A 16,493-nucleotide genomic window follows, 5' to 3' on the forward strand; every position below is an offset into this window, starting at 1 on the left:
TCTAATGATTTCTTCCATCACGGCATCGAAGTATTGATCTTCGTCTTCAAAACGGTCAGCATTTCCCATCCAAAGTTGCTCTTGCATTATATCGAAAAACGTTTCGTCAATTGGGTTCATGGTAAATAGGTACTTTAAAAAAAAATTAAAGATAAGCCAAAAGGAATATTCCGTTTTTTTATTAATAAAATCACGTTAGGTCTTTTAGTAAATTTGAAAGTGAAGAACCGTCACGGCATCACCTGATCGATGAAATCATTTTTTTGTCCAATTTAAAAAAATCCGTTCACACCCAAAAAAGGGGTCCACCGGCTTTTCGAATTTTACCTTCAGATCACCTAATATCGACAGCACCAACATCCCGAACAGCAGAAATAATTGCGATCACGTTGATTCCAATAATAATGCTCATAGACAAACAACCCCGGCTCCATCAATTCATCGTTCATCAGCAACAGGTTCCACAAATAGAAATGAACCAGTAGATTAGACGGATGCATTGGCAGACATTCGTGAGCTTCATGAGCAGATGAGAGAAGAATTACAGAATTCAACTAGGCAACTTGTTGCAGCCCTTCTTGGATCGGACGAGGAAAGGGCCCTGAAGAGGGCTAGAGAAGAGGAGGAGATGGTGATAATTCGTCGACAAGAACGAGACCGTCAAGAAGAGATGAAAATGCTGCGTCGACAAGATAGAGAAAGACGAGAGGATATATTGTATCGTAGATCCCGGGATGATGCTTTGCTTGCCGAAGCCAAAAGAGCAAATGACATTTACGAATCTAGATCAAATCAACAATAAACGTTCAACTATATTAATTTATTCAAGTTCATTCCGGACTTCCGTACGTCTTTCTTCAGCTTTTCTTTTCAGTTCTCGCATGAGTGTACTCATCTCTCTTTCACTAAAATCACTTTCAGATAGATGACTGATCGTGAACTCGGCACCATCATTATTATCGGATAATTGAAAGGCATCCAACATTCCATCATTGGCGTGAAGCATTTCACCGTCATCAATACACAAATTATGTAAAACGCAGCACATAATTGCTCTACAACATCTGTTTACGTCTTTCAAGTACAAATGCTTGAAGAGAAATCTCCATTTCATTAGCAGATCAGAGAAAGCATTTTCAATCAATTGTCCTGTTGTTGAATGTATTTTGTTGTAAAGTTTTTGACTAGCTGTGAGCCCGCGTGATGACTGCCTGCCGCGAGATGCGATATAGGGAGTTAGCAGCTGAGGCAAGAGAGGATACGCTGCATCTAAACTATAGAACCAATTAATTAAAAATTAGAGAGATCCTTAACAATAATTTAAAAGTATGTACCTCCAACTATAAAAGTTCTCTCCAAGCATGTGGTAGATTCACGGAAGATTAGATCGTCGTAAAGAGGACTTCTTTTAAATACTCGTGCATCGTGAAAGCTGCCTAAACACATCATGATAATTAGGTAAGACGTACACACTCCATTTTCTAAACTTACCTGGTAAGCCTGTTAAAATATTGATGAATCGTTTCTGGTCATCGCAAACTGCCATAAGACTCATACTGATTCCACCTTTACGATCGGCATAACAACACCGTCATTGGCCTTTGAAGGCTTATGGATCGAAAAAAGTTTTCAATCGATGGCACCAATAACTTTTTCCAATCTTCGGTGTCCCTTCTGGGTATCTTTTGCAAATCCATTCGGAATAGCTCTAGTTCTTTGAACAGTCGTAGACCATGTAATCGCTCTGTCCATTATATCGGTACTCATAGCGCCGATGAACCTGTCCGTGAATTTGTTATAGCTACCGTGACTACAACCAAACTGATCCTTCGCCATTCGATATCCAAAATGAGTGTTGCAAAATCTCCACATAACAACAGCAACTTGCTTCCACACAGGCCAATTGGTATCTCGCTCAGAAAGGTTCGCGTACTGTTAAGTTTCACTAAGCTAATTAACAAGCAATTGGAATGTACTATACTTAAGGTAACTCGATAGTGTTCCTTAAACGTACTTTGTCGCACTGCTCTACCACTGCTGTCGAGAAGAGGTTCGTCGGTCAAGCTAGGTTGCACGATAGTCCACCATTGTCTCTCCGTTCTACCATCATTACTTCTCCTTCTGACTAAAGTAGCTTCCATATGTTGGATACCACCGTTATAAATACAAAATAAGACATCGTAGTTCATAATCTGAATGGTATTGATAACATTGTGTACAATTCGTTGCAGCAAAATTATTTTACATTTGTTCAACTTCTCCTCGTCATTCACTTTTTTTTGTTTAAGGTAAAGTCGTCTTTTTCTTGCTAGTCTCTGCTGCTTCAACATTTCGTAGTTTTTTCCTCTTCCTCATCTGGAAGGGAGCAAAAGACTTTAGTAGTGTTTAAACGTGAAACAATCAGGCGGTGTTCGTCCATTGGATTGCCGGAGTAGCTGGTGTTATAGTTATTATTTATTTTGATATAATAAATTGAAAGAAAGATCAAATTAAAAGCAAAAGCCTGTAGGCATTTTAGAAAAATGCAAATGATCCGGGTACCTGACGTCAGCCAAATAGTTTATTTGTAGTACGGATTGCCAAAAATTGAAAAAATCGTTTTTGGAACAAAAACCGTCCGGACGCCTAAAAACCGTCTGGACGGTCTTGGTGTGAAGGCCTATTGTTTCCACTTCTTTGACTTTGTATTATTTTTAGTAAGTGGTACGAACTTCCTCTTCTGATATTTGGTCTTCTTTAGCCTGATTTCAAGTTCTACCGGAATATCCATGTCGATGTCCGTGTCAAACGGAATGGTGCGGGTCGGACTGCTTGGTACTTTTATCGTAGGCATATATACCATTTTGGTATTGACAAATCTATCAGTCTTGTAATAGGTTAAGTAGTGTATATAAGATTCAACTCTCAGTGGTTAATCAGTAAGTAAGCAAGCAAGTACTTGAAATTATAAAATAGAAGATAATGTTTATTTGATACAAAGCTAGGAGCTATTTATACTAGTTTGGGGAATTAAGAATGTGATAATAATGTGATAATATAATAGGGGTCCTCAGTCGTCGAGGTTTTAAAAATAATATTTTTTGAATAAAAATAATTAGCCAATCATAAATATAATTACATTTTTACGAATGAGGACCCCAAAATATATTTTGAGTTTTAATGCTTCATCAATGACGTAAATATGACATCAGTCTGTGCCTGACAAACTTTATTTTGACTTCTTATATAAAGCTTATTAGCTTGTGAACAATTTGAGGCCACTGCTTATACATTTTTATAACAATAAACTTAAAATGAACTCTGATAACATGCAACAATACTCTGAAAATACAATTGGTGTCTCAGGTGACAAAGGTAAAGGCAAAGAAGTCATTACCGTTTGCGAAATCAATGACAATGAGAAGCCCAAGGAGACTACCCCTAAGGTGACAGTCAAGAAAGGTGGAGGTAGACCTAAAGGATCACATAACCGCCAAAAGGAGCCCAAGGATGACAAGGTCACAAATGAGGTTGGTAGCAAGGAAACCGAGGCCAAGAACACCGGCATGACCTTAATCGCGGTCAAGGACGAAGCTGCTGTCACCAGTTACCATCCTTGGGAGGCAATTGATAAGCATTGCAGCGATAACATTAGCTATGATGACAGACTTATTGATTTCCTCTTTGAAGACGGAGGGATCAATATGCGCAAGTACTTGGGATCGACTAAATCCTTCAACAAGGATGGGGCCAACCACGGAAAGGATGGTGAGACTCCGGCGGCTGTTCTTTCTCGGTGTGTGAAGTACTTTGTGGACCGAAACGTATTATGTCGAACAAGTTCTAGCATCCGGTCAAGAATTCGTAAGATTATGTCCAACTATCGTGATGCATATAGGAAGGATACGCAAAGTGGCGAAGGTGCAATGGGTAACACCGGCGAGTCTGGAAAGAAGGAATTCGAAAGTAAGTAAAAATATATATTATACATTGTCAGCCACATAGAGATATTAAAATTATCGTTTCATTTCAACAGATGCATTGAACAAATTTGTCCCCATTATTATCGTATCAAGGAGATCATGGGTGATTGATATACCGAGTCTGCGTACCCTAATGGCTCTGCTTATCAACTTCCTTTCTCAGGTACACGGGGAGCTGCGGTGGTAATCGTAAGTGATGATGAAGAGGTCAGTTCCGCAATTGATTCTTCGGATGAAGATGTTAAACAGGTAGAAGTACCTAAAAAAGAGGAATCTTCTTCTTCGAATGACAAGAAGAAAAAGAGAAGCAAGTCGGTGATTTCCTCGACAGCCACGAAAGCAATCCGGGAAGATGCAGAAAAAGCATTTCAAAAATCAACAGATCGTTTTTTTGATGCCAAGACTCGTGCCGCCATTTCAAGATAAGATTGGATGGGTTAAACGCTTTTGCTTTGGCTAAGAATTGGGGCTTTGATGAGTTGACTGAAGCCATCAGAAAGTTGCAAAATGAGATTTTCGGTGATAATAATAATAATGATGATGATGATATCTAAATTATATAAACTTTATTAATAAATTTTTTTTTAACTACTACGTCTTCTCATTTCTTTTCTTTGTTTCATCTCCTCCAAAACAATGTTTTTGATTGCTTGGTATTTTTCTTTTCCACTTTCGGTGACGTCGGTATTGTTGCTGGTTTCATCGGAAGAGGATTGAACTCCATCTTCTAATTGCTGCAGTTCCAATCTTTCTTTCTCTTCAAATTGCTTTTCCAAAATAGCGGTAAAGCTATCGCTTTCACGGTCGATCAGAAAGTTATTAAAGCAATACAGACACGAATCCATCCACTGGCATAAACGACATCATCTTTTGATTTGATCTTCAATCGTAATTGCTTCAGACTTTGGAATCGAGCTTACAGAATCCCAAAAGCATGTTCAATTTTAATTCTCATTTGAGAAATATATGTATTGAACTGCTGGTCATCATCGGCTGTCGTTCCATTTCTTGGCTTCTTGCTCACAGGTACCAGGTAGTTTGTAGGAGAGTATCCTCCGTCACCCAAGACATACTCGTTTCCAACACAATATTTTGACGGGTTTTTTCCCATATCACTTTCGGCAAGTACACGCATGTCATGGGAACTTCCAAAGTAACCAGTCTCTACGTACCGGATTCTTCGTTTATGGTCACAAATCGCCATTGTCTGAATGGAGTGACTACCCTTTCTGTTGTAAAATTCGTTTTCTCTCCAAACAGGTGCATCCTCCAAACAAATATGTGTACCATCGATAAACCCAAGACAGTCAGGGAAACCCAGATAAGATTGGTTAATGGTTTTGATAACCACTTTTTCTTCAGGTGATGGCCAGCTGACAAACTGATCTTCCATTGACAGAATCACCTTAAAAAAACGAGTAGTAAAAGCTACAACTGCGCCCTCTATTGGCAAAAGAATACATTTTAATTTATTACTGCATACCAATTTATTTCACTGCAATAATGACTACATACCACTGACACCAGATCGTCTAGCAATTTTTTCAATTGAAGAACCGTTTCCATATGTTCCCAAACGTTCTAAAACGATAGCCAATTGAAGGCGGATATCTGTTTGGCGATTTCGGGGTGTATCCTGATACAATGGATGGTCCTGGATCAGTTTCAAAAGCGCAAAGAATGAGTCTTTGTCCATTCTGACTTCGTTAACAAATCCACTGTCGTCAATTTCGTTGAACAGGAAATCCAACCTTCTTTCTTTGGTCACCAACTTTGGAACTTTGTTTTCTCTACTAGCTACATATCTCTTGGATCTAATATATTCCAGCATTTGTTTGTCCACATCATTTTTCAAATTTTGACGATAAAAAGCAATTAAATCATTAATATCTTCCTTCTCAGCATCATCAAGAGTAGGATTCTTTGCAAATTCTTTCCATAATGCGATTTGTTTTCTGGTGAGTTCTTTTTTCATATATAGCTATTCTTGTAAGCGTTGTATTCTCTTTGCTTGGTACTTTGACGAGGCATAATTAATGTTTTTTTTTTTTAAAAGAAAAAGAGTTGAAAGTAGTGAAAAAGAAACTTAATAATGCATTTTTCTCATGATTTTTTATTGTTTGACATTACCTCAATTTCAGTTACACTGGAATTTTTACGTCGTTATGACGTAATTTTTTATTTTTTTATTGTTTTTTTATTATTTTTTTTCAATGAACAAGAAAAAAGTTGCTCGTTCGAATAAAAAATTCAAAAAATTCTGATTGGCTAATTTTTATTCAAAAAATATTATTTTTTAAAACCTCGACGACTGAGGACCCCTAATATCAGCTCATGTTATCCTCTGTATCTATCTGCGAAATTATCTGTGTTCCTTCCCGCTACCCCAAAGATGTCCGAAACGAAATATGGCCGTTCCCAAGCAAACTTTATTTTCAAAAACAAATCGCTCGATTTGTAAAAAGGTTTGGTCCCCCCAGTATAAGTACTAGCTTATAATTTTAGTATACTGAGAATAGCAATGTGGCCCATATACAACCAGTAAATAAGACAAGCTAGTTTAGTAATTAGAAATATTTTTTTAAGTCATGTCACACTTGTTTTTACTTTTTTGTAATTTATAGCCCCCACCTAGGAGGGTATAAATTACTAATTTGTAAATTGCCCAACCCCCCATACATTTTGGCTGGTAAAATGTTTTTTTATAGTTTAAATTACTATTTTGAGCTAAATACTTTTGTTCCCGAAACGTAAAAAATGTTTTTCTTGGGAACGGCCTATGACTAATAGTCTGTCTTTGTTAATCTGATCCCCTCAACGTTTGTTTACCCAATCTGTCAATAAAGATAAATAACAGCATGTTTATTAATTCTTATTTCTGTATTCAAGATCTTATCTATTTTTCCTGCTCTTCTGAATAAACCTTTTTCTACGTTCGTTCCTTTTTATATATGTATTAATACTAATAGATGTATAATGTCTGTTTCTTTTGTCCTCACCCTAATAATTATTCCGTTCTGCTCTTGCCCCGATCCACTCCTCACAGGCCTACTAATTGAACAGGTAATCATGATTAATTTTGTTAATAGATCTGTTCAATACACCATTACTAGAACCAGACTCCAAAGCAATGACACCATTAGAGCAGCATTGGACTAAACGAAAATGAGGTAGACTCAAAAATGGGTTACATGTTTAGAATAAAAATGTTTCAGTAAAGGTTATGAAAAAAAAGGGTTTAACATCTTATAATAGTGATAATAGCTTATATAATTCCTATGAAGCGCTGTTAACCGGATCCATAACTTAATAATAACAAAAAACAGAAAAATAAAAATGTTTGGAAAGTCTCCTTATGAATCAGTATGTGATGTCATTACACAAAATACGAAAACCTTAAACGGTTACAATACTTTGGAGGGCACTGTATATACGTTTTTGAAATTCAGCGCACGTTTAAGGATGATCTGATATGATTTGCGACTTACCTTAGATGTGAAATTACCTCAGATAATCCCCATACAAGTTTAGAATGCTTGAACCATTTCGGAACCGTTTCTAATTTCTTATAATGTATTTTGGTCATTAGTTTAATGTAATCAGGGAACCCTTAAGTATCGGATCTGTAGGGATAACGGACCGGAGTACCCTAAAGTTAACGGATTTTCAGGGATAACGGACCGGAGTACCCTAGAGTCAACGGATTTTCAGGGATAACGGACCGGAGTACCCTGAAATCAACGGATTTTGAGGGATAACGGACCAGAGTACGCAAACCTATTGGATCTTGACGGATAACGGCCCAGAATTTTCATATTTTTATGATTTAGGCTGCTCACATCAAACAAAACATATTGAGATCATAAATAGGAGAGGTACTTATGTAATCAAGCTCCGTTTTTGTTATTTGTTTTTTTAAAAAATATTTTCTTATCAATTTGTTTTCTAAATTGAATTCTGTGAAAAATAATGTCGCCATAATTCTTTATTATTAATTTACTGCTTAAAAAAATCTATGGGTATCGAATGTGAAGCCCACTGAAATGAACGGTCCTAAAATGGACTACTAAAATGCCAAAAACAAAATCGAATTTTTATTACTGTTTCCTTACCTTAATTTTTCTAAAATGAACAATCGAAACAACAACAACAACCCTATAAATTTCCAATTTATTTCAGTGGCAGCTAATGGTGCAGGCTATGGTACCAACCGTCGTATGCTACTACTGTTTCAGAAAAAGAAAAGGTTCCTGTCGTCGTTCCGGCTACTGCCCCCGTTTTCCTGATGCACCTTCTACTGCCACTTATAATGCCACTGCTGATGCCACTGATGGGCATGCCACGGATGCTGCTGCCACTATTAAGTTTCAGATATGAGCTACACTCGCTCAAACTGGAATTCCGCCATTGCCTTTGCTCTGATTGAATTGTATGCTGTTTAGAATAACCGGTTGGAGTTCACTCATACGCTAGCCGAACGAAATGCGTTGTACCGTGCCTTGTTGCACTCATTTAACACCAACAACAGCACCAAGGGAAGAAGACCTTTGAGTGCTTCGAGGTCTAACTGGTCTGCTCTTCGTGCTGGTTTCAGACATCGCAATGATAGGTTGAATGCAACGTGTACGGCACCGATTGAAAACTGGGTTTACCATGATGCGATGGAGAACCCCACCAGTGAAATGCTCACCGTGATCCCACACACTGTGTATACCTCTCTTGCTGCAGAGACGATAGATAATCGTGGTGAAGTTGCCGGTGCTAGACGAGTAAGAGCTGTTAAAAACGATGGTGCTGGGGAGGGTGAGACTCGTGGGGGTGCCAGTTAAAGTAGAGCGTTAAACCGAACGATCGAGCATCTGGTCACCTCTATGAATGAGATTGAGGCACGTCGTTTGGAGCATGGAGAGCCGGAGCGTAGAAAGTTCACTAAATATGTTGCTCGTTCGACAACGTTTTTCGGTCAGATGTTGGAGTCCATGGAGAAACGGGACCATGTGCAGTCTCGCATTGCTGAGTAGATGCAGGCCAGTCTGAATATCTAGCGCCAGATGCTGATGGTAATGCAAGGAGATTTCGGCTCAAGCAACAACAACGCCACCAGCTACAATCCCTTTGAAAACGGTGACTAAAATTACACCAAAAACACCAGCCGCTACTTCCGCCCAGATGTCAATGGTGTTCCTGTCGCCAATGACTATCAGTTCAACAGTACTTCTGCCAGCAGCACCAGCGCGTACAACAACACCGACACCAGCAACATCGTCGTCAGCAGCACCCTTCCCAACAGCATCCTCCCATACAAGCCCGTCTGCCAATGATATGACGATCGATGGCAGTGTCACGACGGTTTCTCCTGTTCAGTCAGACTTCCTGGATATCATTTTTCCTTTGTCCGATGAATATAAATTTCATAACATCGACTAAAATATAATGGGGGTTTTTCTTCAATAATAAATTTGTTTTATTTTTCAAAACATTTTGGTACTTAACACATTTAAGGAAACGCTGCATTAAAGATGCGCAAGCGGGCTCGGTTACCTACAACACATGTATCACCCTGCTCTCCAACTACAAGACCAGCAGGCTCAAGAAACACACCATCGAAACCTAGCTCCCCTCTTGCCGTTCATGCACTGTGTAGAATAGCACACGACCCGATGATATCATTGATATCCAAATTATTATACACGTAAATATGGAATTGTGTGAATCTCCACTGAAGAACGAACTTACCAAAAGTTCTTTCAATGGCCATTCTTCTGACTGAATGCGAATAGTTGACTAACCTCTTGCGCGGATCCCGGAAACATTCAGTTTCAGGGAATGTTGTAACCAAATGGCAATGGTCGGATAGGCCGAATCACCGAGAAAATAAAATTCTTCAGGGAAGTAACGCCCAAGATTGTTCGTGATCTTCCAGCTGAGATCACTGGAATTATAGGCTGAGGCATCTTGACTTCTGCGTAGTGTATTCAAAGTAAATTAGTTTCCAACTCTCATCTTTATATTGGTCATTTGTCAGGAACGTGGCTAGGAATTTATTATAGCAATAATATCAGAAGATACCTATTAGTTATACAAAGACAAAAGAAGAGTGGTTTGTAAAGTATTTAATAATAATAATAGATGATACAGGGAAGTGGAAGGAAACAAGATAATCGACATGGAACGGGGAAGGCAATGGAAACGGGGGGTATTTATATCTTTTCAGATAACATCGGTTTGCATTTAAGAATGTCTTGGCTTACTTAATTAGTCTTAGTGTTGGTTTCAGCTTACGTGGCCGAAACCCATGAGTCATGATTACTAATTGCTTGGCGTTGGAGATACTTGGAAACGAGTCATGATTACTAATCTCTTGCAAGCGGAGGTTCATTGCGTGGATAGTCTTGGAAGGTTCTGGAAGGTTCTGGACTCTGGGGTTGTTGAATCTCAGCATGAGATTCCAAAACATTGCAATAGTCGGGAATTCGTGGTCAGGGGTAAACTGCAAAGTACGTGGTTCATGACAGATATATGACGTATGCGGAGATTTTGTGCTGGCCTTTGACATTGCTAGCGCCCGTGCGCATAAACCACTTTCTTATTATACTCTTTGGTACTTGTTTGGTTTGTTCCTTCTTTACATACAGACATGTTTCCTATACACCTTTTATGAGTCCTAGAGGTTACGTTATTTTTCCAAATTTTATGGACCTTTAGATATAAATTAAACTATCAAGTAAAAAATAAATAAAAAAGAATACATCCACTTGCCATCTATTTTCTAGTTTATACTCTTGTCCTTTGTTCCTTACAAAGACGTATATCTTTACTTAGCGTCAACTTTTCTTTTAAGATAAAAAAAAAAAGAGACATGCTCTTGTTCCTGTTTTCTTTCATTTAAAAATTCGTTTTATGCTCCGTGTTTAACGCCAATACGCCTTCATCCTATTTATCATGACATACACGATAGGAGCATACGTTCATCTTTACAAATTGTACCAAGACCTGTATTAAAAAGATCAGCTTCTCGGTCAATATTTGATACATCCTTTTACTTCTAGCGTTGTTCCCTTTAATATACCCCATTGAATCTTTCTTTCTTTGTTCAATATTATTCTTTACTTGTTCATCATCCTTCTGTGTAAACAAAATGAATATATCATTACTGTTTAAAGTGAAACCCACTTAATAAAGAATCTACTTTATTTGGCAATCAATCAATGCACTTACCATGACCAGGCCACGATGATACGTTCTTTCTTTTTTTTCTTGTTTAGCTTGACTCATTTTTGAAGAAGCTCGGGTTTCGTGTTCCTTGTCTATCACTTGACTCTGTCTTTGCTGACTTCAATTTATCTACCCAAACTGATGACTCTATACATGGAAGAAGAATGTCGTACTGATTCCTTCTTATAGGTCTTGGCACTCTAATAGAACGATTCACCGCATTAGTCTCTTTCACTACATTACTACCTTTTGCTTGTGGGTTACCTTGTAAAGACCCGCGACTCTTGTTATTGATAAGAAAGGAAGAAAATTTAAAATAAAATACTGGTCTTTCGTATAAATATTTCATTTTGTCACAATTAGGATCAATGAAACACTACGACCTTGAATGAAAGACAAGTAGCCAAAATGAACTTCTTTATTATTTTGAATATCATTGCAATAAATGTAGTCGCTGTCTTTATAATATATGTAGTGTAATTCTCCAGTTTTGTCCAAGAAAGTGGAGCGAAGCTGAAGATCTTGTAGTTCCTTGGTAAGGCCTTATCCTGCTTGATAACACTAATGAACTTCTTGAATTTTTCCCTGCTCCATCGTTCAAAGGCTGCAACTTAGTAAGGAATTACAATAGCAAGAGCCCCGTACTTAAACTCCTTGAACAAGACATGGAGTCTTTTACCAGCAGCTTTTAATAGTCTGGTCTGGTACTTACTATGTTGACCGTCTATTGAAAGAAGGTTAAATTTTTAAAGTATGCAATAGGCCATCTATGTTTTACCTTTAATTGTTAGCATGTGTTTCTTGTGTAATCCTTTGCCTTGTAATTGTGACTCTTCGAAGAAACAAAAAAAGTAATAGCATCCAACGTATTGTATACACTTTCGCAACACATAGTATGTCTAACCGGCATTAAAATAAAAGAAGATGTCTTTTAAAAACTTGTCTATATCTTCGTGCTGGGTAGTTTAGGGCAGAGTAGGCATTTTTAATACTCTAATCGCCTTAAGTGGAAGTTCCTAATTTAAGATAAGGTGCTCTCAAGGTAAAATTCGAAAAGCCAGTGGACCCCTTTTTTGGGTGTGAACGGATTTTTTAAAATTGGACAAAAAAATGATTTCATTGATCAGGTGATGCCGTGACGGTTCTTCACTTTCAAATTTACTAAAAGACCTAACGTGATTTTATACGTAAAAAAACGGAATATTCCTTTTCGCTTATCTTTATTTTCTTTAAAGTACCTATTTAGCATGAACCCAATTGACGAAACGTTTTTCGGTATAATGCAAGAGCAACTTTGGATGGGAAATGGTGCTGACCGTTTTAAAGACGAAGATCAATACTTCGATGCCGTGATAAAAGAAATCATTAGAATTGACGAAGAGTTCGATTTAGAAGAGGAAATGCTTGAACAAGAGGTTGCCATTGCCGACGAGAACATTATTGCCGACTATGCTCGTCTTGAAGACAACTATGACGTTTATTGCTTGTTTCAACTTTGGGTTAGAGAAACAATTTTGCATGCAACCACTTTAATCAACTATCACATCTTTTATTACATCTTCATAAGCAACCCTGGGATGATGACCCGAGAATCGCACAGAAGGTTTGTTAGAACCGAGCGTATGGACACGTACGAAACACACTGGACGATAAAACATCCCAACTTGAACGACGATCGTAACAGCCGCCATAGTTATAGAGCTCATTATCGAGTCAACAAGTCGACCTTCGAGTGGCTCGTTAATCGTTTGAGTAGATGTGCTGCTTATCTTGGGTCAATTCTGCAAGGTGGTTACTCTGTAGAAGTGCAAGTTGCGTGTGTGCTTTGGAGATTTGCTAACACGCATTTTGGTTATCGAATTGCCGAAACTCATCTTGGAGTAACTGCCGGATCTTTCAATAATTTCACTAACAGATTTATTGATGCCATGTTGGAGATTACTCCCGAACTTATAACATGGCCCATCGAAGATAGACAAAGAGCTTTGAACAATGCTCGTGAGTTTGCAGAACTTGGTGAACCTGGTGCCACGAGACGTTCTGGTGTACTCGGTGCAATTGATGGCAAGCTGTTTGTGATCCAAAAACCAGCAATAAATGATAACGCTTATGTCGATAGAAAGAGTCATGCATCCATGAATTTGATGGCAATTTGTGATGCCCGTACTCGGTTTATGTACGTAAAAACTGGGCATTCCGGTAAGTTCATGTGGAAGGATAAAAAAATGATACTGCTGCTTACCGTTTGTTATTATATTAACGCAGAAACGATGATGCCAGATTATTCACAAGCAGCGTGATTTATCAAAACATTTTGTTGGGTGCGGCCAGATGGTATCCTGCAAACACTTATATTTTGGGAGGTAAGTTCATTAATTATTTTAAGGTATACAAAGCATTAACGATGAGACCTAGATTCGGCTTACCCTTTGCTGCCAAATCTCATTGTTCCATTCCATGGCCGACGTGAAAGCACTGCGGAAGAAAAAGTTTTCAATGCAACCTTTTCTAGTTCTCGAATTAAAATTGAACATGCATTTGGTGGGCTCACGTCCAGGTGGAGATTCCTTTGGAAGCACTTGTATATGCTCAGCGTTGATAGAATGGCTAAAACCATCATATCTTGCTGTGGTTAGCACAACGTTTGTTTAAACCAAAATGATATCGAAGAGGCCATTTTGGATGGAAGCTTGGATTTTGAGGGATTTTTTGAGGCAGACCGTAGAAACCAATTTGAAAATGATGTGAACTTCGAACCTCCGCTTCCTTTCCTCGGTACCGATGCTACCATTGATGCTGCAGGTATGCGCCGTATTAAGGCAATGTCTATCTTCAGAAGAAACAACATCATGAGGGGAACAGATATGTGATAATTGAGAATAAAAACGGAAATGTAAATTGGAAAATAAAGCAAGTAAAGAAATGAGACTCTATAATCCTTTATTATAAGTTGGAGAGTTTGTCATGATAAAAATAGAGGTCCTTTTTATATTCAATTATTACTTCAAGATTTTTCCTGCGCATATCAAATTGACTATTTACCCGCAAACTGGGAAATGGCAGAATTAGATTTAGAAATCAGTTACATATGAAACATAGCTTATTGTTATATACAAGGAGCTAGTTGACCCATATCCGGCACTTCTAGAGCATTATAGTTTATCCATTCAATGACAGGGTCCTTGATTGGATTACTAAAATAAATTTATATGAAACTAGAAGATTCGGCAGCTACTCGACCAGTCCAGGAACGATTATGAAATCTGATCTCAGTTTGACATACGAGGGAGCTGGTACTGTGTCGTACCAATAGGAATGTATTCGTAATATGGTACTTTATAATACATAGGTTATATGTATTATAATTGAGTGACAAGATAAGAGTGATTGTATTCGTGGAATTAGGCGTCAAATACGACAAGATAGACTTGCTTAGTTTTCAAAAGGTTTTATAATATTAAATATATTTTTTATTTAATTATTGTTGTCAGTAGAAGATGAACCAAGATTGGTATCACTATCGCCTCTTCGAATTGCTGTAAATCTATTCATAATAGTCTTCATATCAGAGACACCTTTACCTCTATCCTCTTCCAAATCGGCCTCTCGTCTACTTCTTGATTCTTCTAGCAGTCGATATCTCCCTCTCGACTCTTGTCGTCTTCTTGTTTGCATATCTTCCAATGCAGTTTTTCGATTACGACTGACCCTTTGCAGCATACTGCCAAGGTCACGAATTCTTTGCTCCCTTCCTTCCCTTTGTACCGCTGCCATTCGGTCCATCATCTCTATACCGAGTTGGCGGGCATGTGCCATATGCTCCTCTGACAACTGACGAGCAGCCTCGATGGGATCAAAAGTTGACGAAGACTGCTCACCAGAAGTACGATTATTTCTCGAAGTGCGGGTTGATCTTGGTGGAGGTGGTGCGGATGTAGGTGGAGGTGGAGGTGGTGCGGATGTATATTGAGGTGGGGGTGTTGCGCCTGTCGATGCTGGTGGTACTGCGTATGTTGATGTTGGTGTTGGTGTTGGTGGTTCGGTTGCTGGTGTTGAGATTGGTGGTGGTGCGGATGTAGGTGGAGGTGGTGGTGCGGATGAAGGTGTTGACGGTGGTGCAGGTGCAGGGGCTGTTGATGATGATGGTACTGAAGATCCTTCAAAATCAACAGAATCTTCAGTGGGGTATCGATCGGCCAAAGCTTTTTGGATCACAAGTAGATGGACTTCCGTAGGTGTCAAGTACGGAGTTTCGGGACCATCCGATCGAATGGCATCCATTAAATCAACGTCGTTTGATTTTCTATATGATTGAATGCCATTCTCCTCCATGTTGACGTTTTCGTAAATTACCTCAGGTTGGATGCTAGGATCATCCTGAGTGATCTTCGCAATTTCTTCATAGTATGGTACGCCTAGGACAGTTCCACCAACTCCTGTTTCTCTTGCTGCATTTCTGGCTCTGGTGAATCTGGCTTTCATGTCTTTCCACTTGCGTTGCATACTGAGATGCGTGACATTTGCTATGAGAGCCCTGATTGCATCGGTTTTTGGATATTCAGCTATCTTTTCTTTCAAGAGAGCTGCCGAATGAACCCAGATAAACTGTTTCAAGGCAGTATCTCCTCTTCTCAACAAGTGATTTTAGGTGCCAGCCATGATCTCAAGAAAGATACAAATTACAACCCCAGGCCATACGTTGTATGGACATGAAGGCCCATTGTCATCTTCGACAGTAGCGTTGTTGTTCTCAGCTTGGTCATTGCTGTTGTTGACAGGGGTGGTGTTGTGCTGAACAGTAGGCTCAACAAACACAAAGGTGCCAGCGTGTCCGACACGTCCGCGTCTACCTCCACGTCCATTTCCACGACCACGTACGTTGTTGGGTGTGTTGTTATTTGCTTCAGTGTTGTTCATAGTAAGGTAAGTGATAAAAAGTAGTAATAAAGTAAAAGGGAGGAAAAAAAAATAAAAAAAATGTGGATTTAAAAACTTTTGTTATTTTATCATTTCCTTTTCAAGCGAATAATTTTGAATGAACTTTGACTTTGATCAGATTTTTATTTCCACCCATATATGTATGTGTGCTATTTTGCACATTTTTAGATCGCTTTTTCAAGCAGTTCTTTTACTATTTTTGTAGAAAAACTGGACAATTTATTTTCGGTTTCCGATCTTGAGAGCACCTATAGACATGTTTTGTCTAATCGCCACTGTGGGCGTTACAATTGCATCAGCCTCCTTTGTAGAGGTGGTAGGCACCTGTACTGGTGTGATCACATCGGTTTCATCGGATTTTTGAATGTCATTTTAAAA

At 38.6% G+C, this 16,493-nt stretch overlaps 2 protein-coding genes across 2 annotated transcripts; one reads left to right on the forward strand and one right to left on the reverse strand.

Moving 5' to 3' along the window:
• Positions 1-1,629: 1,629 nt before the first annotated feature.
• EV154DRAFT_566779 (uncharacterized protein) lies at positions 1,630-2,189 on the reverse strand (the record flags this gene model as incomplete). The annotated part of the gene is made up of 2 exons (XM_051605978.1): positions 1,630-1,932; positions 1,992-2,189. 2 exons carry the CDS (start codon positions 2,187-2,189, stop codon positions 1,630-1,632), a joined length of 501 nt encoding a protein of 166 aa, XP_051454487.1.
• Positions 2,190-15,136: 12,947 nt separating this feature from the next.
• EV154DRAFT_518880 (uncharacterized protein) lies at positions 15,137-16,053 on the forward strand (the record flags this gene model as incomplete). Its single annotated transcript, XM_051602678.1, has 2 exons — positions 15,137-15,252; positions 15,687-16,053. 2 exons carry the CDS (start codon positions 15,137-15,139, stop codon positions 15,769-15,771), a joined length of 201 nt encoding a protein of 66 aa, XP_051454488.1. The 3' UTR covers positions 15,772-16,053.
• Positions 16,054-16,493: the final 440 nt, after the last annotated feature.

Source organism: Mucor mucedo (genome assembly GCF_025094135.1).
Source record: "Mucor mucedo strain NRRL 3635 chromosome Unknown EV154scaffold_92, whole genome shotgun sequence".
Lineage (NCBI taxonomy): Eukaryota > Fungi > Mucoromycota > Mucoromycetes > Mucorales > Mucoraceae > Mucor > Mucor mucedo.